This window comes from Octopus sinensis, linkage group LG2 (genome assembly GCF_006345805.1).
Source record: "Octopus sinensis linkage group LG2, ASM634580v1, whole genome shotgun sequence".
NCBI classification, from domain to species: Eukaryota; Metazoa; Mollusca; class Cephalopoda; order Octopoda; family Octopodidae; genus Octopus; species Octopus sinensis.
In genome coordinates, this window is record NC_042998.1 from 153,055,287 (window position 1) to 153,076,285 (window position 20,999).

General features: G+C 36.0%; 1 protein-coding gene across 1 annotated transcript in view; it reads left to right on the top strand.

Annotated features, from left to right (window-relative positions):
* LOC115232564 (mitogen-activated protein kinase kinase kinase 15-like) overlaps positions 1-18,002 on the top strand; it is a 23,845-nt gene extending 5,843 nt beyond the window's left edge. Inside the window, exons 4-8 of the mRNA XM_029802519.2 lie at positions 3,603-3,696; positions 3,895-3,963; positions 15,441-15,512; positions 16,960-17,045; positions 17,861-18,002. Of these exons, the coding sequence (XP_029658379.1) occupies positions 3,603-3,696; positions 3,895-3,963; positions 15,441-15,512; positions 16,960-17,045; positions 17,861-17,987 (448 nt within the window). The 3' untranslated portion in view covers positions 17,988-18,002. The remainder of the gene's footprint in view (positions 1-3,602; positions 3,697-3,894; positions 3,964-15,440; positions 15,513-16,959; positions 17,046-17,860) is intronic.
* Positions 18,003-20,999: the final 2,997 nt, after the last annotated feature.

Here is a 20,999-nt window from a genome sequence, read left to right on the forward strand (position 1 = left end):
TGGTTTGTATTTATAAAGTATGAGTTGGATGCAAAATGTTTATTGAGTAAAAGGTTGAACAGATGTATAATGAGAAAAGGGCTGAACATCAAAGAGATTGCTGTGAAAAAAATGTCATTAGTTATCTGCAGTACAGTTATGTCTTGGAAGATTTGAACACTAGCTCTTACTGAGTGATGACACAGAATTGAGATGCATTGATTGATAGTGTACTGGAGATTGTTTTGAAGCCAATCCAACTTGAAACAATCAGTATTCTAAATCATCATCATTGTTCTTGTTTTATTATCCCATGTCATCATCACTGTTGTTGCTACTGCTGGAGAGAAAGCTACCTTGTGTTGACTTGGAATTACTGTTTTAAATATTCTTTCAAATTGAGCAAGATCTGGATCTATTAGCTGATCACTCTTGTACATGAGTCAGCTGTTTTGCCATTTTTGTTACTACTTCTGTTGTGATGTTGGTGTTGGCATGTGGTTATTCTTTTCTTTTATTCTTTTACTTGTTTCAGTCATTTGACTGCAGCCATGCTGGAACAAATCGACTCCAGGACTTATTCTTTGTAAACCTAGTACTTATTCTATTGGTGTCTTTTGCTGAATTGCAAAGTTACAGGGACATAAACACACCAACATTGGTTGTCAAGCAATGGTGGGGAGAAAAACACATACACACACACACACACACACACACACAATGGGCTCCTTTCAGTTTCTGTCTACCAAATCCACTCACAAGGCTTTGATCGGCCCAAGGCTATAGTAGAAGATACTTGCCCAAGTGTCATGCAGTGGACTGAAACTGGAACCATGTGGTTGGGAAGCAAGCTTCTTTATTTCATTACATTTGCCATAAAGGCAGTACATAGAGTAAAGTAGCTTTGCGGGCTGGACAAGGACATTAATGAAATGAATGATAATGAAATAAAGATGAGAAGACATAAAGCGCCCGCCAACTTCTGCTTCTCTAAAACATTGTTCTTTAAAACCAAACACAAAACGAGGTATTAAACCTCTTACAACTTTTACAACTTTTCAATTTTTGGACTTAACAGTCCATTACAAACAACAACATAATTCAATAATTACATATGATATATATAAAAACAATACACAAAGCCCCTCCTCCCAGACCTGGCTTACGCTTCCCTTAGGCAATGCTCCAGCTCTAGGTCGGGGCCCCAGAAGGCGTATCTAAGCATGCGCTTTGAGGTGTTCACTACCCTGACCGAATGGCCTCTGCAGATAGCTGTGGAGGTCATAACATTTGACATGATGTAACCGAGCGATGCTGACATAGAACCCGCTTTGTTCTTGAATGAGGCGTGGAGGATGGAGGAAGATGCGAGCACAAGTGTTGTTGAGGGTGAGTTATAAATTGTGGCACTGTGTGACACAAACATTTGATAATAGGCACTTCACCTTCTTTCTGAACTCCTGGCTATCAACGTGGTCTGCTCTGCAAGCGGCTAGATATTTGACTGGGGGTCCGGAAGGAGGAGGAAGGGAAAGGTAATAATGTATTTTTGATGTTTGATTGACTTTTTGATTTTTATGTAAGTAAAGAGCCTGTGATTGTAAGGCCTCCATGGCCAATTTGATAAAATAAAGAGGCTTGCTTCCCAGAGTTCGCCGGTTAAATATACTAAAACACGGAGTAAAAGCAACCATTCTGATCATTTTGGCCGCCATGGGTTTTGCACTAAATCATCCATAACTTTTGTATTATCCTCTCAAATTGCACTAAAATCTCAGACAATAACAATTAATATTGTATTTATTGTCTGTGAAAATTATAGAATATAAAACTACTTTGATAAAAACTTATACTTACTTTTCTGATGAAAACAATGCCGTTCTGAACATTTTGGCCGCAACTGTAGTTATCACCTGGATTTCCTGAATGGATCATCCAGATCATGTTTAGGTAGTGTTTTTGTTATGTCAGTGGATAACGATAGTGTAGGGTACCCACAGTTTTGGTTAGTTGGCTAAACAGATTGCATGTTTGTGATCTGTCTTGTCAGCTTTACAAGACACATGAACAAGTCATAGTTATTGAAAGTTGAATGCATCATTCATTGCATGGAAAACTTACAAAGATCAGATTGGCAGATCAGTTAGACATGATGGTGGCACCATAACCAAGAGTCAGTGGGTCTTTGTTCAGAGAAAATAATGAAGAATTGATGATAGAAAATACTAGATTTGAGTGGGAGTCAGTAGGAAAACCTAAAGGAAATGTTTGGAAAGGCACTATATCAAACATGTTGGTAACTAGAATGTTTCTCAACTGTTTCTTTGGTGTGAAGTACAGTGGTTGGGCCATTTAAGGTAAGGCATATGCTTTTGCATGCTAACAAACAAACGCCACTTAGTGAGCCTGAGTGGCAGTAGTGTGTTGTGGAATAATAGCTACAGTTTGGTCTTTGATAGCTCATGATAAATAAACATGTATCTGATTCCAAGTAGATATTTGCAGTTTTTTAGTGATACTTTATGACTTTTTTAAATGTTATGCTGGAGGTGTGGATTTCAGTCCTTAGATGATGGTCCTATCCATTGTGAAAAAAAGCTGCAGCCAAAAGCCAATAATAAATGTGAGATACAGGAACAGCTAAGTAGTTATAGAAGAAGAAATTCCAAGTTTTAGATGATCTGCTCTAAGAGTTTCATAGTTACATGCAAAGTTTGCTACCTCTTGTTTTTGAAGATATTTATTACAATAGACAGCAGACTAGGTTCATTTTATGTTGTGTAAAGTAAGGAGTGGCCGTGTTGCAGAAAGATGCGACCAGGTTGGTCATTATTGATAAATTCATGGAGGGTTAAAAATGTGGGCCAAAGAGATTTGCACTGCTCCCTGGGTGTGCTGCCAATGCTGCACAGATATATGTACTTCCCAGCAGATCTAATGAGCTTAACATGCACTGTCTGCATTATATACCAAATCCATTGTAAAGCTCTGCCACTTAAATATCAAGGGAATCCTGGTTGTTTTTTTCTGTCTGCTGGCCAGAGGGAAAGAGATAGTATGGGTGTCATTTGGTTGGATCTTGAGCAGGTCTTTTACTTTTTTAATAAAATCTCAAATTTTTCAAGGGCCACTTGAAGTGGAAGAGAAAGTGCTACTGTCTAGTAAGTTAGAGAAAGGTTGTTGTTGGTTAGTTTGAATTGGTCATGATTGAGAAGACATAATTGTTCCTTTGTTACTTTTTCAGAAATAGTGTAATATATAATTAAAAGTGTCCTTTTCTTAGATGGTAAGATGTGATCTCAGGAAGATTTAAAAGTTATTTTTGTCAGGCTAAGTGTCCACATAGGGACTGCTTGATCATTCTACTTAGGGAAAGGTTATTGTGCACTAACTAGTTTAGTGTAGATGAAAGGATTTATAACAAGGAGAAAACACTTGCTATTGAAAGATATTAAGAATTTATGGGGTACACATTTGACTTGGCTGGCCATCTTTGTTTTGGGGCATTTCATCCCATTTCTAAGTGTTTTTTCTTTTTGTAGCATATCTTTGAAATTTATTGCCTTTGTAGCCATAAAAAAAATATATAATTAGTATAATTATTATTATTATCTCAACTACAGGTATCTAAAGTCTACCATTGGCAATATTAAGCTAATTAGCAAGTTTCGGAAATCAGAACCAGATCCAAGTAATTACTCAAAATCTGAAATGACGGTAGGTTTTTTTTATCTTTTAATGCCAAATCTTGCTAACAGTTCTCATAGTGTAGTTAAGTTGCTAAAAATATTTGGCTTACTTAATACACTAGAGAAAAAAAAAAACATTAATTACCACTTACTATTTCTTAAATATCTAAAATCGTTGTCAAAATGAAATTAAAGTGTCTGTGTATCTACTGTTATTTCTTTACAGCAATTTCATTTCTGGATGGAATTTTTTGTTGATGCAGTGGAAGAAGTTATAACTTTCGTTCAATTTCCGGTATGTTATTTCTTGTAAATTAGTGAGTTATTTCTGAAATTACAAATGATTGTTATATTGTGATTCAAGGGAAGATACACTAGAATGGTTTCTTAAAAAATATTTAAGTTAAGCATTCAATACATCACTCCTAAACTTAATAAGAAAAAAAAAAGGTAGAGAAGTATTAGAATACTGTTATTTTGATTTGTCCTGTACCTTATAAACTCCATTAAGATTGACATTCATCTCTTTAGAGGTTGATAAAGTAAATGAAAGTGATATTTCTGACTAGAGTTAGTATAATCATGCATTAAGTTTTTGTGAACTTTTTTTGGTCAACACTATATTTCGATTGGTATATTACTTTGACAATCAACCTATTGTAATGTAGTTACTCGTTGCCAAAATTGTTGTATTGCCAATTGTTATGATAATACTTTTTCACACTATAATCATGTAGTAACAATGAAACAGATAATGAAACAGAGTAACAACAATGTAACAATCCAACAAACTCTCCACAAACTATACACGAACCACCAAACAATATTCCAACAAACTATCAAAATGACACCTTTCGACTTCCTGTGATTAATGCTTACTGTCTCTCACTCAGACTGCTACTATTTATAATTGTTTGGTCAAGTCTGTTCTTGCAGGGAGTGATGTGACTCTTGCCACAACATAATCCATTTCAGTTTTATGGGTTCAGTCACTGTCATCCTTTTACTGTTGGTTTTACATTATGCATGAGTGTTGCAGCATTGCATGAGTGCATGAAGTGACATTAACATCTACTATAGTTAATATTTATGGTAAGTTTCTCAGCATTTACATATACATTCCTGTTAGTCATTTCATTGCTATATCCAGCTGCTTTCTAGGCATAAATGATTATATATACATACACAATCATACATACTTATACACAAACATGTTGCTTAAATGATATCCAGTATCTTCCAGAGGAAAGACTGCATCATGATAAATATAGGCAATGCCTCTTTTATTAAATCAAAACATCAAAACAAAGAAATAGGTGGAACATTCCCATCAAATTTTCTTCCAAGTGTGAACATATTTGTTTGGGGACAAAAGAAGGATCATATGCAGTTATAGATGTCAACTGTTTTTCTATGTGAATATATCTTTCAAAATCAGTTAGAAGAATATTGATGGACAATTGGTTTGAGCATATAGCTACTCTACCTTATTGTAAATTCACATTTGTACCTATAATTATTGGTGTACTTCACGATGATAATAAATGTTTAAGTGACTATCTTCAAAAGCTAGAATTTTCAGACAAAGAAGGCTGACTCACACATTACAAATACAATCTGTAAGAGGAGCAGTAAAAATTATGCAAAGCTTTTTCTAATGTTCAACATGTAATACTTATTGCTAATGCTATCAAAATTCTAGTGATGAATTTGTTCTTTGTTAGAGAACAGCTCTTGTAGGAAAAATTAAAATAATTAAAACAAAGAATAAAGAAACATAAACATGTACACACATACATGCACATACATACCCGCACATACACACACACATGTGTAGTTACCAGCCAGCTGATAACCACATGCATGTATAAACAAGTTGGTTTTTAAGCCACAAGTTGTATAGAGAAAGATGAACACAAATAACATCTTAACGAAAAAAGTCACCTCTCAAGAGGATTTAAACTCATTCTGATCTAAAATCTGTGCTTTGAAAGACTGACTTTTCAACACTCAGTTGATTTTGTAGACTTGGGTCTGACAGAGATTGACAAAGGGTATGTTTCATACCATATTATTATCATGAAACTGATCACTATGATTCTTCTTGAATGCATGCACATCAGTTTTCAAAGAATACATAAAGTCCTAAATGTTTTCCAGGAAGCATTAAAGCTAAGATCAGCAAATTTATTGAATGCAGTTTTTTGAATGTTTTGTTGTATCAGTTTAGCTACATTAATATATTTAGGTTTGTTTATCCCATTCATATGGACCTTTTTTTCTGAATTTGAAGTTTGAGTTTTCCTCCTACCAATTTGGGATTCATTACTACATGTTCTGTAGAATATGTACATTACAAAGATCTTAAATATCATCTTTATGAATGACTATTTTGGACCTTAGATGCATCCATGTGACTTTGTTTTAGGTTTTGATGGAAAAGGGTGTAACTGATTGTGAAATTCAATTCTGAGCAAAGTTAAAGTAAGAATAAGCCATTGCTATTTACTTTTCCAATGCTGAAGTGGCCAAGCACATTCAAGTTCTCATGATTACTTTCATTTATGTTAAAGTAACTAAGGATTTTCAACTTTACATGCTTTTGGGACTCATGTAATGACTACATTTTGTACTGTTTCTGTGAGTTGAAACATAAACTTAGAAAACAGATGCATACCATCCACATAGAGTAGGAACTGAAGTTTCATAGTGCAATTGTTTATACTGCACGGACTATCTTTTTGTTCAAGTAAGTTGTTCTGATAGCAAAGCAAACTCTACCATCTTACGGTTTCTATGATCTTCTGTATTCATATTATTGTATATATCTTCTTCACCCCAAAGTTTAAAATTTTAAGTCTCAACCCCTTCTAGTAGTTCAGATGATGCATACAAGACATATTTTTCGTGTTGGACCAGATTGCTTCAAATTCCATAATGAGCTAAACACTGTGAGGTGGCCATGACAATAATTCAGATAACTGAGAACAAGTACCTTTCACAGAATCAGATCATTTCTTTTTCTCTTGATCTAAATGTTCTCAGTATCTATCCTTCCCCTCATCTGCACATTATTGATGCTTTAGTCTTTTTTTATTACTCAGTATAGTTCCCAGGTCTTGTACAAAATCTTATTCTGTATATTTCAGTTACAATCATGATTGGAGAAAGTTGAGAATTATTTGGAACCTTCCAACATTGAATTGCATTCTTTTTATCAACCCACCTGTTTATCAAGTTGAGATCCTTTTCTAGGTCTTTGATATTATCTGAACCTTTGCCTTTGATATTTTGATGTCATCAACATAGCTAGTGAGAGTAACTGTTAAAGAGCAAGAATGTATTGGATTTAGCTATTACAAACAATAATAGTCACAAGACAATTTTCTACTCATAACAAAGCTTATTATGAGCATATCTGAAGTTTTTCCTACTTCTTCCATGTCTCCATGTACCATTAATGAGATTAAAGTTGATTCAATTATTTAGTTTTGGTGATTTCTGGTGGTGGTATCTTTTTTGCTGTTTGTGTATCAACTTTTGACAGCATTTATGCTTTTTCTGACTTATTTACTTCTATTGATGATGTTGTAAAATTGTCTCTGTATTCTTGGTATCATTCGTTTTTCAATGTGAGCTATTAGTGAATCTACTGATTCTGCAGGAACATTATTGTCATTTGTTTTCATTTATCTCGTTGTTTTTAGTATTCATCATCTTGCTGAGCTGCTTCATAAAAACTTAATCTAAACTAAAGGACCAGGAAAATTCTCATTTCATTTAATCTGCTGATGGGCGGTTGGTGCCAGTTGAGGTGATGATTCTGTGGAAGCATGGATTCTGTGTGTGCTGTCATCTGCTGTGGGTGTTGTAGGTCTTGGTTGTGTCGTCACTGATGCTGCAGGTGTTGCACATGTTATCCTTGATAGTTTTGGTGTTTGGCTGTTGTGGGCCCTGTTTCGTCTCAGCTGCTTACCAGATTCAGTTTCTATAATATATGATCTTGGAGTTTTGGCTCTACTGACGACTTGCGCTGGGATCCATGTTTTGGTTATAGGATCTTGAGTATGCACATGTTGTCCCCCAAGCATCTCAAGTAAGTATTGTGCATGTTTGTTGTAATATTTCTGTCCTTGTTCTTGAGTGGCTACTAGCTTTGCCCTTGTCTCTTCCTGGTCAATAGCAGGCTGGATATTTGTTGGCAGGGTGGTTTTGTATTTCCTGCCATTCAGCATTTCTGCTGGGGACTTCATGTCAGCCCTCAGTGGTGTCGCATGTAGGGACAGAAGTGTAAGGTGTGGGTCTTCCTTAGTTTCCTGGGATTTGACTTAGTGTTCTCTTGACTGTCTGCACCTGTCTTTCTATGAGTCTATGACCTTTGGGGTAGTGTGGAGATGAGGTTATAATGTTGAATCCATACTCATTGGCTAACTTTTTGAATTCCTGAGATGTGAACTGTGTTCCATTGTCACATATGATCTGCTCTGGTATTCCTTGCTCTGCTTGAAGCCCTTGAGCCACTGTAGTTACTGTTTTGGCTCTCAGGTCTTTCACTTTTCTCACAAATGGGAATTTAGAGTAGTACCAGACCATAATCAAGTACCATTCTTGGTTCTCTGTGAACAGATCTGCTCCAATAGCTTGCCATGGCCTTCTTGGGATGTCACTGGGTATCATTTCCTCCTTTTATTGTGAGTTTCCGTACTTTTGACAGATGTGGCATGAAGAAACCATCTTTTCTATGTCTTTGTACATATATACCCAATATACAGCTGACTTGGCTTGGAGTTTGCATTTTTCCATTCCCAGATGACCTTGATGGGTCTTATCAAGAATCTCTTTTTGCATTGATTTGGGTATGATTATTTGGGGTCCATCCATCATGACTTCATTCTCCACTGATATGTCATCATGGATGGCCCAATATTCACAAATGAAAGGTTGCACCTGATGTCTCTTCTCTGGCCACCCCTGAATCACCATCTGAGTTCTTCATTTCTACTGGCCTCCTCTTTCATTTGTTCCAGCTTTGTATTTGTCACATTTACAATGTAGTGGACCTTTACACTGAGTCCTTCCATCTCCTGTTTATCATGTGACGACAGTCTGAAAAGAGCATCCGCCAATATCAGGTCTTTTCCTGGCTTGTACCTGATATTGTAGTCGTACTTTTGGAGCCTCAACAGTAACCTTTGCAGTCTGGTTGGTGCTTTTGTGAGGTTTTTTTTCTGTCTATTTGTTCAAGATGGCGATGGTCCGACTCAATATTGAAATGTCTGCCATACAGGTATGTATGAAATTTTTCACAGCCGTAGACTACTGCCAGGAGTTCCCTTTCTATATTTGCATACCTTATCACTGTGGGTGAGAGAGCTTTCGAGGCATATGTAATAGGTTTACTTTCTTGTATCAGTACTGCGCCAACTCCTCTCATAGAAGCATCGACTTGGAGTGTTACTGGTTTGCGTCTGTCATAGTACTGCAGAGTTGTCTCCTTGCTGTTGAGCTTTTTGATTGTGTTGAAATCCTATGTATGTGAAGCACACCAATCAAACTCTATGTCATCTTTCATGAGCTCTTTCATTAGCTCTTTGCACGGTGATTGGCTAGCTTGGGTATAAATGCTCCCATGTAGTGGATGAGTCCTAGGAGGTTTCTGAGTTCTTTCTTATCTTTAGGTTCTTTGATGTCACTGATGGCTTCCACTTTAGTGGGGTCTTGTTTCACTCCCAGAGTATATCAATCCAAAGAATTTGCACTCTTTTGCTTTGATCACACATTTGTCTGCATTGAGTTTGATACCTGCTTGTTGGATTTTCTCCATAGCTTCATGTAAATTGTAGTTATGTGTGATCTCATCCTTGCCATACACTTAGATATTGTCTGCTCTCTTATAGCCTTGGTAGGTCTCATCTACTTGGTGCTGCAAGACATCTTGGCTCACCTTCAACCCCAATGGGAATCAGTTGAATCTGTATCTGCTAAATGGTGTGTTGAAGGTAGTGAGCATGGATGATTCTTTGTCTATCTTTACATTCCAGTACCCATTACTGGCATCCAGTTTGCTGCATATCTTAGATTCAGCTAATGATAGTGTGATTTCTTCAAGGGTTGGAATTGGATAGTAATCTCATTTTAATGCCTTGTTCAGATCCCTGGGGTCAAGGTATATTCATAGGGTACCATTGGGTTTTCCTTTAATTACAATTGAATTCACCCAGTCAGCTGGTCATGTCATTTTGTTGATTGTTTTTTTTTTCCCATTCTGTCCAACTCTGCCTTCAGCTTCTCTCTTAATTCTAGCAGAACATGGTGAGATGGGTGAACAATTGGCTTGGCATTGGGGTTGACTGTTATATCGTATCAACATTTCTCAAAACACTCGAGTGTGTCATCAAAACATTCTGGGTACATGCTCATCAGTTCATCTTTATTTCTGATTGTTGGTTGGTCTTTGATAGGCATATATGTGTCAATCCTGCTTGAAGCTGCCTTCACTTCACTGTTGATTGCCACAATATTGAGCTGTTGACAGGTATCAAGTCCAAGAATTGCAGTTGCTGCTGTTCTTGTGCCATAAAAAGAACACATGATTTTTCTTCCTTTGTGTGTCCCTGTAATAGATGTTTTGCTCAGTTGTGGAATCCTGGTACCTCCATATGCAGTTAGGATTACATCACTTGGTGTGAAGATTCCTTCTTATCCTCTTGTGTCATATATTCTGGGAACATCTTTTTGTAGAGGTTGACAGGCAAGATATTACTCTGGGCTCCAGTGTCAATCTTTAGGTCAATGTTTATTTGTTTCTTGCCTGACTTCTTTTGTATTTGTATTGTTGTGTATGCCTTATTTTTTTCCAGTTGTCATTTCCCATCTCATGTACATTTCTTGTGCTGACTGCCAAGAATTCCTCCTCTGAGGTGTTTTCTTCCTGTTGTTGGGCATGTACATCTCCATGTCTTCTCCTTCCACTCCTCTTTGAAAGTTGGGGCTTGTATTTGTGAGATTTTGTTAGTATTTGTGAGATTTTTTTTCCAGTGGTTGGGCTTTCCACATGCTTTGCAGTATGTACCGAATGCAGGACATTTCCTCTGGTCATTGAACTCATGGTCTGTACCACAGTACTGGCATGTTCTTTGCTTGTGGGTGTGTTTCATCCTATGTCTAGATACAATATCTACACTGCTGCCTATTGTGTTTGTTTGAAAGCTAAGTGAAGCCATTTGTTTTGTAGTGGCTTCAAATGCTCTTGCAGTGTCTACTGCTTCTATCAACTGGAGAGCATCCTTACCTATGAGGGATTTTTGGACTTCTTTATGAGCACACCCCCATATAAGTTGATCAGCAAACCTTCCGTCCTTGTCCTTGAATCTGCATTTCTGGGAAACATCCTTTACTCAGGACAGGAAGTTGTCAATCATTTCTTGTGAGTCTTGTTTCTGGAATTTGTACCTATGAATTTTATGGTTTTTTATGGGTTCTAGGTGTCTTTCAGATTTCTCTAAAAGTGTGTCTGGATTACAGCAATCTGATTCTGACATGTCCCAACTATTGAATAGGTCTAAACCCTTCTCTCCCGTCCATAAAAGGATGTAGCTTACCTTTTCATCGGCAGTTGTAACTTTCAAGAAGCTGTTGAAAGCCAATTGACTTTTCTGTTTGAATTTCTTGAACGCTTCCATAATATCATCAGCATCCCAGTTCATGGTCGGATGTAGATTCATCTGTATGGCGATGGGGGCTGACATTTTGGATCCTCATGTGTGTCCAAAGACAGTTTGTTAAATTTTAGGCTTGTTGTGTTCCTGTTTTGTTGTAAAGGCATGGTTTTTGATTAAGTATTTATCGCTGCTACCATGTTATGTATTCCTTGGTTTGTGTTGGGACCATAAACAACTCATTGAAAACGTTATTATGATTCTACTTGTTTATTTACTTGGCATGTTTACAAATGTGTCTGTATAGTGGTGTGATACACACTGTGAGTATTCGCTTTATTCACAGTTCATACTCTTTACTAGATACGCTAAACAAAATAGTACTAATAATGGAGATGTATTCATATATACATATACCTGTGCATACACATAGACATGAACATATAAAAACTATTTTGAGACTTTCATTTTGTTTTGTATGTTTATACATAGGTATGTTCTTAGTTGCATTAATATGATTCACTGGTGCATGTACTGACTTTGTTGGTGCTTTATTGTCATCTGTATTTTTGGAGGGGCATTTCTGTGTCTTTAGTTCACTTTCTGATTTATATTGATTATCTTTTACTGTCTCTCTTATCTAAGAGTAGTTTACATATGGCATATATTTTCTCCTATATCTGATTTATGGCTTAAAAACATTAGTAGAAATTGCTAACTGATTAATAATAAATAGTGTCACTTAAGCTGATATATAAATCCTTTCTTTACACTTTATGAGAGTAGCGGTAGGTGTTAGGTAACCACATGCACATACCATCTGAAGATAATCAGAAAAGCAGAAAATTCAACTAACTGAAATGTATATATGAGCTGATTTATTTTGACTTTTAGTATTTTAGTGAAAATGAAGTTGATTGGCTGGACAAAGTGAAATCTTTCATGGTATACAGTGAAGGGTACTAAATTCAGAAATATCATTAACTGAACATGCTTGTATTTTTCTCTGTATATTTTTCTCTTCTTTCTTTCTTTTGTTGCTCTCCTCATTATTGTTACAATATTATATTTACTATGAACTTTAATAGCTTTTTTTTTAAACAGTTTGTTCAATTCATCATCATTTAACATCCATTGTCCATGTTGGACAGTTTGATCAGGGCTGGCTTTTAAATGGGCCAGTTATGCGACACTGGCATTGGCCACAACTAATAGCTCACTTGGTTTGATGAGTCTTCTTAAGCACAGCATATCACCAAAGGACTCGATCACTAGTCATTGCCTCTGTGTGGCCCAAAGTTTGAAGATCATGTTTCACCACCTCATTCCATACCTCTACCACAGTTTCCCACCACAGTTAGAGATTGGCACTTCTTTACACAGCTGTCCTCATCCATACACGTCACATAACCATACCAGTGCAGTCATCTCTTGCATACCGCATCAGGTGTCTCTTAGGCCTAACTTTTCCCTCAAGATTCTTACATTCTGTCAAACATGCACACTGACATTACACATCCAGTGAAGTACACTGACTTCATTTCTTTCAAGCCTATGTGTCCTCAGTGTCACAGCCCATGTTTCACTGCCATGTAGCATAGCTGTTCACACATAGGCATCATACAATCTGCCTTTCATGATGAGAATGAGGCTGTTTGTTGCCAGCAGGGGTAGGAGCTCTCTGAACTTTGCTCAGCATAATCTTATTCTTACAGCAATGCTCTCAGAGCATCCACCTCTGCTACTAACTTGGTCATCTAGATAACTGAAGCTTTATACTACCTCTAGCTTAGCCTGCTGGCAGTTGATGGAGTCTATTTTCTGTACATTTTCAGTGTGTTTTGTACTTGTGCATCTTCCACACACAAAGGCTATTCTCCCTGTTAACCTTCCTCTGATATTACTGCACCTTTTATGTGTCCAAAGTTTATACTGGGTGCATCTTATGGAGTATCTATGTCTTTTACACAGATTGATTAGGACCATGTACTTGAAGGGATTTGTGATTTGTGTGCCTTCCTACTTACTAAGACTTTGGTTTTTACTAGGTTAACTCTAAGGCCTTTTGATTCTAGACCTGCTTCCATACCTGGAAATTCTCTAGTTCTAGTATAAGAGCAAGGTTATCAGCATAGAGGAGCTCCCAGTGGCAGCCTGTCTAAAATTCCTCTATTATTGCTTGGAGAACTATGATGAACAAGAAAGACCTGAGGACTGATCCTTGGTGAACCCCTACTTGTACCCTGAATTCTTTGCTGTACTTATTGCTAACCCTTTCCTTACAGGTACCATTTCTGTACAGCTCTTACAAACCACTTGTCTATCCTTAGTTTCTGCATTGATCACCAGATAAGGGATTGGGGGACCCTGTCAAAGGCTTTCTCCAAGCCAACAAAAGCCAAGTACCGAGATTTATCTTTGACTCTGTATTTCTCTTGTAGCTGCCTTATCAGAAATATAGCATCAGTGGTGCTTCTCCCTGGCACAAAACCAAACTGCATCTCATCTAGACTAAACTCTCTTCCTAATTAGTTGGGCTATGACTCTCTCCATAACTTTCATCACCTGATCCAACAATTTGATACCTCTATAATTATTTCTATCTAAGGCATCACCTTTACCTTTGAAGCAGTTGACTATGGTACTACTACACCAGTCATTGGGTATGACTCCTTCATGAACCACCTGATTTACAATATGAGTGACTAGACCATAACACACATCACCAGATATTTTAAGCATCTCAGCAGTGATTCCTGATGGGCTGGGGGCTTTCCCTCTCTTCATAACCTTCATTGCTTTATCTACTAAGGTACTCTTGATTCATCTGCTTTCTTCACAATCCTGGAATCAAATGGCCATGATGGATCAATCAGTAAGCAAATTTGCTTTTCCTTGCCTATTATTGTAATATCTGGCTTGTTCAATCTTCATATCCATTTACATTGGAAAATCCCACAAAATTTTGTGTTTTTGACTCAAGTACTCTTTCTACCAGCTAATTATAACATGTACTTCCTGCTTTAAACCACTGTTTCTAACAAAGCTTCCTGTGTAAAACTTTCTCAGTTTCATCATGTCTTCACTTCTTATATTCTTCCTGGGCCAACTTGGGGCATTTTGCAACAATGTATGTCGTAGTTTCGTCCCAAGTTCCACATGCTCTACATTTCATCAACATCATCTCCCCATACTTATTTTCTCAAGTTGTTTTCAATGCTTGATCTTCAACTGCTGTAAGGTTCTCTATTTCTTTTTTCATTTGCCCATATTTCAACCAAGCCCAGGATTTTGTTCCACATCTTCTGTGACTTTCCGAAACTGACCACCCAAAGGTTTCTCATCAATCTGTTTTAATCACTACTTTCGCTAGCTTTTCTGTGCTGTTCTGTGAATAACAAGTTGTTTCATTCCATCTACACACACTCTTCCTCACCAATTAAGCCTCTTTCACTCTGGTCTCTCTTCATATACAGTTGGTTAATATCAGTTTTCGGGTGGTGAGCCCCAATGACAGTAAGCAGCATTGTAGTTCTTCTGTCAAGTTTCTGCATATTCCCTTTTGTCCAGTCCACAATTCTAGCTCTATATCTGATAACTGGTGCTGCTCTTGAATTAATCACTTCAGGAACCATTTCTTTAATTTCAACCTTCTCTGTAATATTTTCTACACTCTCCTTGTATACTCCCTACTTGTAATTTGCTTCATCTTCTCATGTTTTATTTAATCTGCCTCCAGTATTCCCAAATACTTATACTACTGTCTTTTCTCAACTGATTTTATTATTTGCCAATTTAATATTTCAGTTCCCTGGCATTCTTCAACTCTTTCCTTTTTCATTAACAATGTAGTGTGTTTTTCAATTTTAAATACCATTCCTGCATCATTTGAGAAGATGCAAACAGTATATATCATAAGACTTTCTGGTGGTGGTGAATTTTTACAAACACAGAGAGCTAATAATTACTGACAGAGTATGAATAATGAGTCCAAACTTAAAATGTTAAGATATTTAACTAAAAACTGGCAATTGATAATAATTAACAGCTTGTTAAAAATAATAATCATTGTCATCATCATCATCATCATTATATTTTTTCTTTCTTATTCCAGTGTTTAGTCCTGGAACCAAACAGAGTATTTCTACCCAGCTATATACAAGTTAACAACAATGATGAAAGAAAGGTTTGTCTTCTCTATTTATTAACTGGGAACAACATACTTCTAAGACCACTGACAGCAACATCTCCAAAATTCTACAGAAATTAGCTTCACTTTGACTACCACAAATTAATCACTTAATCAGTGTTGTAGCCATATTGCATTATGAAAGGGTACTTAAACAGATACACCACGATTATAAACTAATAATGCAGAAAAATATTCTAAAACCACACTACACTACTTATCTGACATCAGACCTAAGAAACAGACACTACAACTGAATGTTGAACCATTAACTGTACATGTTTCTTACAACTATAAACCATATATTCAATCAACCACATTCTATAGCTTGTGTAAATATATGTTTAGTGAACCACTAATATGTAGCCCCCTTTATACTACAGATCATATGCAGTTACAAATTCATCTGAGCTGTGTCATTTTGGTATTTTCTCCTATTAATACTTTAGTTGACTAATCTTCTGAAGATGTTGCCTATAGTTTCCACTGCATCAGGGGTTGGTGAACTGAGGTAAATTACCCCCAGTGGGGTAAAAATTAAATTTTTGGGGGTAATGAAGACTCATTAGACTTAAGTAAAATTATATAAAAAAACATGTTCCTTGTTACGACAGAAATTTTTCTTCTGGTAACACTGCGTCTATCCAATGTAATGGACATGTAAATATTGGGTTGAGGAATAATTCATGAGTTTTTTTCAAATTTAAAAATTCTCTTTCAAATAACATAAAACATTTTGCCAATGTGTTTTATTTCTGCATGCATTTTTAGATTTAAAAAAAAAAATGCCCTCATGAATTATTTCTCAATCTAATAGATTCATATAAACAGATTCAATAAACCTTTTGAATTCAAAGAATCTATTTCCTTCCTTTCAAATCAAGTGGGTGATGTTGGCGTAAATAAATATATTTTGAGGTAATTGGTTAAAGAAGTTCCCTGACCTCTGCACTACAACATAGACATGAACCTAACCGATGTATTTGTGTCATCTGCTCCCAGTATTTCTACTATCTTACCTTCTAAACCCAGGAGTAAGAATTTTGCTCAGTTTATGTTTTTTTCTCCAACCATTCATTTTAAGAAATCAAATGATATAATTATGTTCTATGATCATCGTATTATAATAACCTCCATTCTAGAAAATTATAAAAGAAATTAAAAGAAATTATAAACTCTACTCAACAATTACAACTTGATACAGAAGAACAGAGAAGACATCTAAATTGTTACTTGACTTGTTAGAAATATATTTTCACATACTATTAAAAAAGAACAGGATGATCAAGGATAGAATACTTTTATTAGAGGTTTATTTAAACAGGATTGACCAGGAGGTAATCAGTAAAAATAACTTTGTAACATTTTTTATATTTCATATTATTTTTCATAAGAAGTTTATTCTTGTATCAATTGTTTTTTGAACAATATTACTCTTTACTAGAATGTGCATTTGTGGAATATCAAGGACCAGGATGGTAAACAAGGTGGTGAATGGACTTTTGAAGTGGACACAATTAAAAAAATTAGGTACATTTTTCTACTTTATTCCTCTTCACCTAAATATGGATGTATGTACGAAATTGCTACAACCCTTTACTTTCTCACCAAAATATTCATGTGATACATGCCATTGATTTATTAATTACTTGTAGGGACACCATATTTCATTATGCAACCATAATATACTACAAAGTATATTAAATGCTTTATGAGTTTATACTGTGTTCTACTGTGTTAGCAGTGTTATTAAATCACATGTTAAGGTTATCACTACAAATTTTCTATAGAAATTATAGCCAGCACTGGCTTGTTACAATGTTTCATATCTGAATACGTCTAATGTAAACAACAATGTGATCGCATTAAGAAAGGGACATAAACGTAAAGAAAAGCAGAGGGAGATGGTAATAGAAAGAGAGAGAAAGAGACAGAGTGAAGGAAATAGAAAAAAAAGTGGAATGTGAGAAGCAGACAGATAAATTGATATATATGGAAATGGAGTAATATAAAAGTCAATGCAAATTTAGATAGATAGGTAGATTTTAAAAGGCTTACATTTTCAGAGTAAGAGAAAGAGGGAAAAAGATAGAGCAGGTAAGAGAGAGAGAGAGAGAGACAGCGAAGAAAAGTGGTAAAGAAAAAATAAAAGAGGATATGAAGCAGGTAAATTGATGTATATAGAAAAACAAAACATGAAACCGCAATTGGATTTCTGTTTCATGTCATCCATAATTGTTTTACTGTTTTATGATTTTATTTTATGTATTTCATTATCAGTGTAAAATATAGTATTTGATTCACTTATTTATTTTATACTTATTCTATTTTCGATTCCTTGGAAGTCAATTTATTCCTTATAAGAAAATTGTTCTTCATGCTAATTCATGTTTTGTCCTGTATGCAAGTTGGTACAGGCAAATAGAAGAATGTATTCAAACCGAAATAAGAAAAATGAAGATTAAAGAATGAGGTACCTTATGACAAGTCACCTTATGAGGCACATCTTCTCCATACCATGCACCACAACTATTTGTACACAATCTTACCCAGAAGGGCCGATGCACGATAGGTTAAAACAGTCGTAGTGATTAATAAAGTATCTCATGAATTATGTTTTCTTTCTCTTTTTCTCATATAATGTAAACTCTACAGACAAGAAGGAAATCCTGAAGTAAATTCAGTGGCATTTATATCCATACAGTTGATAACATCAGGTAGCTAAAAATAGTGAACAAGCTTTAAACAGCATAACAGCATACTACAAGGTGTATACCCAAATATAAAATTATTACTTATATATATATATATATATATATATATATATATATATATATACATATACATATATATATCATCATCATCATCGTTTAACGTCCGCTTTCCATGCTAGCATGGGTTGGGCGAATGACTGAGGGCTGGCGAACCAGATGGCTGCACCAGGCTTCAATCTTGATCCGGCAGAGTTTCTACAGCTGGATGTTCTTCCTAACGCCAACCGCTCTGACAGTGTAGTTGGTGCTTTTACATGCTACCGGCACGGGGCCGGTCAGGCGGTATTGGCAACAATACCTTGCTCGAATCTGATGAGCAAAATTTCATAAGGTCCATACTTGAAAAAGAGACTTTCTTGTGTTGAAGTTACAGATGACAGAATACAAACTGACAACTACTGAGTCTGTTGTCTGATCTTCAATTGATTTAGTCTAATATCTCACTGATTGACAGTTAAATAAATATTAAGTTTTCTCATGCAGGAGCAACTAGTTCCACAAATTAAAGTGAAATGGTTTCATTCAAATATTAGAATATCCTTTGTTCAATGTATTTTCAAAAACCAAAACATATGTGTAGAACTGTGTGTGTGTTTAATACAGTTTACTTAACAAATTTGGTCCTTCATCTGGTACAGCTTATTATAGAGATATTTTCAGCCATTCAATTTGGGAGAGAACTTAGTTATGAAATATCTTTCCATATTCCTCCTGAAGGAGGTGTCGTTCTTTGGACATTTGTAGAAGGGAAAGATCTTAAATTTTCCTTCTCCACATGTACTAGGTGTTTACTCAGTGGTATCTTGCGCAGTTCTTCCCGTCGGTGAATCTTGGCTCGTTGGCACAAAGAGTTTCCAGTTTCACCTATGTAATCCTCCTTGCACTTGGGGCAGGTTATGCAGTATATTACGTTCTGTGTCTTGCAGTTCATATCTGCATTTACTTTAAATATGTGACCACTTTTAAATTTCATTTCTTTGTCTCCCTCTATGTATTTTAGGTGGGGTTGCTGCAGATCCCACATCTACCATCTCTGCACTCTTTTACAAAGAATTCAGTTTTAGTTTCTGATGAGAATTTCGCTCTTGTTAGATGTTTCTTTAGATTTTTGTCTTGTCGTCTACTGTTTTCTTTGCAATATTTGTTTAGTATGTTTTCCATTTTGGGGCTTTGTAATACTATTGGCAGGTTTGAATGTATGATTTGGAACATGTTGGTAACTCCAGGGTTGTGCGTGTTTATAAAAGGGATAATGTTTTCTTTGTTTTTTTTTTGTTTTGGGTGTCCTGAGTTGTGCAATGTCTAGTTTCATTGCTCTTGTGATTCCATTTCCTATTAGTTTAAGGGGGTATTTTTGCTCTAGTAGGAATTTTTAAAGTTCATCTAGTCTTATTAGTCGTGTTTGCGAGTCAGTTACTATGCTACATATTCGTCTTGCCATACTATATGGAATGTTTCTTTTTATGTGGGATGGGTGGCAGGAGTGGAAATTTAAATGTTGGTGTGTGTCGGTTTTTATGTAGTGGATGTCTGTTGTGATGATGAAGTTGTGTATTTTGATGTTGATGTCTAGGAAGGGAAGTTCGTTGTGGCTGGTATCTATTGTGAAGTTGATAGATGGGTGCAGCGTGTTGAGGATGTTGTGGAATGTTCGTAGGTCTTCTGATATGTTCCTAAGGATGAAGCAGTCATCGAGGTAGCATTTCCACTTTTTCTTGATGTCTTCTCTGAAGTCGTGTTCGAAGACTGTCCCTATTTCATCATATAGTTTGTTCTCCAGGAAACCCATCACCAGGTTGACATATGAAGGTGCGAATTTTGTACCCATAGCCGTGCCCTTTATCTGTCGGTATGTCTTGTTGAATGAGAATGTATTTTCTTCGAGTATTAATTGGGTGGCTTGGGTGATAAAGTCTGTCTTGAAATGTTCGTCTATGAGTTCCCTGTATTTTTCTACCGATTGTTTTATTGCTTCCAGACCTAGGGTGTGTGGTATGTTCGTGTATAGATTTGTGACATCGAAGCTTGCAAGTATGGTGTTTTTCGGAACTGTATATTGAATGTGTGTGAGTAAGTTTATGTCATCCCTTATGTAGCTTGGTATCTGTGGGCATAAAGGTTTGAGGAGTACATCTATGAAGTGGCTTAGTTGTTGTGTTGCTGCCACTATTGGTCTCATTGTGAGGTCTGCAGGCCTTTGTATTCTTATATAGTGGTTCCTTTGTTCCTTTGTGGCTCTCTGTATTTCAGAGCTTTTATGAATTTTAGGTAATCCATAAAAGTTGCTATCTTTGGTTCTTGAGTTGCATAGATAGTCTTTCTCCTTATCTGTAAAGGAGTCCTGGTATTCATTGACTAATTTTTTTTTATTGTTGTTTTCTCCAGTGGTGTTGGTTCCTCTTTATAGTATGTCTGGTTGTTCAGCAACTCTAGTATCTTTTCTTTGTAGTAATCTGTATCCATAATAACTATTGCTCCACCTTTGTCAGCTTCTTTTATAATGATCGACTTGTCATTTTTTAGTTTTTGTAAGGCTTGTTTTTCTCCTCTGCAGAGATTCTGTTTGCATTTGTGTGTGTTGAGAGGGAATTTGGATATTGTCTCTATGTATGCGTCAAGGTGTTTGTCACTTCCCTTGTAAGGGGTGAAATGGGATTTTTTTCTTGTGATTGAGTTATCTTCTGTTTCTTTATTTTCAAAGAATTCCATA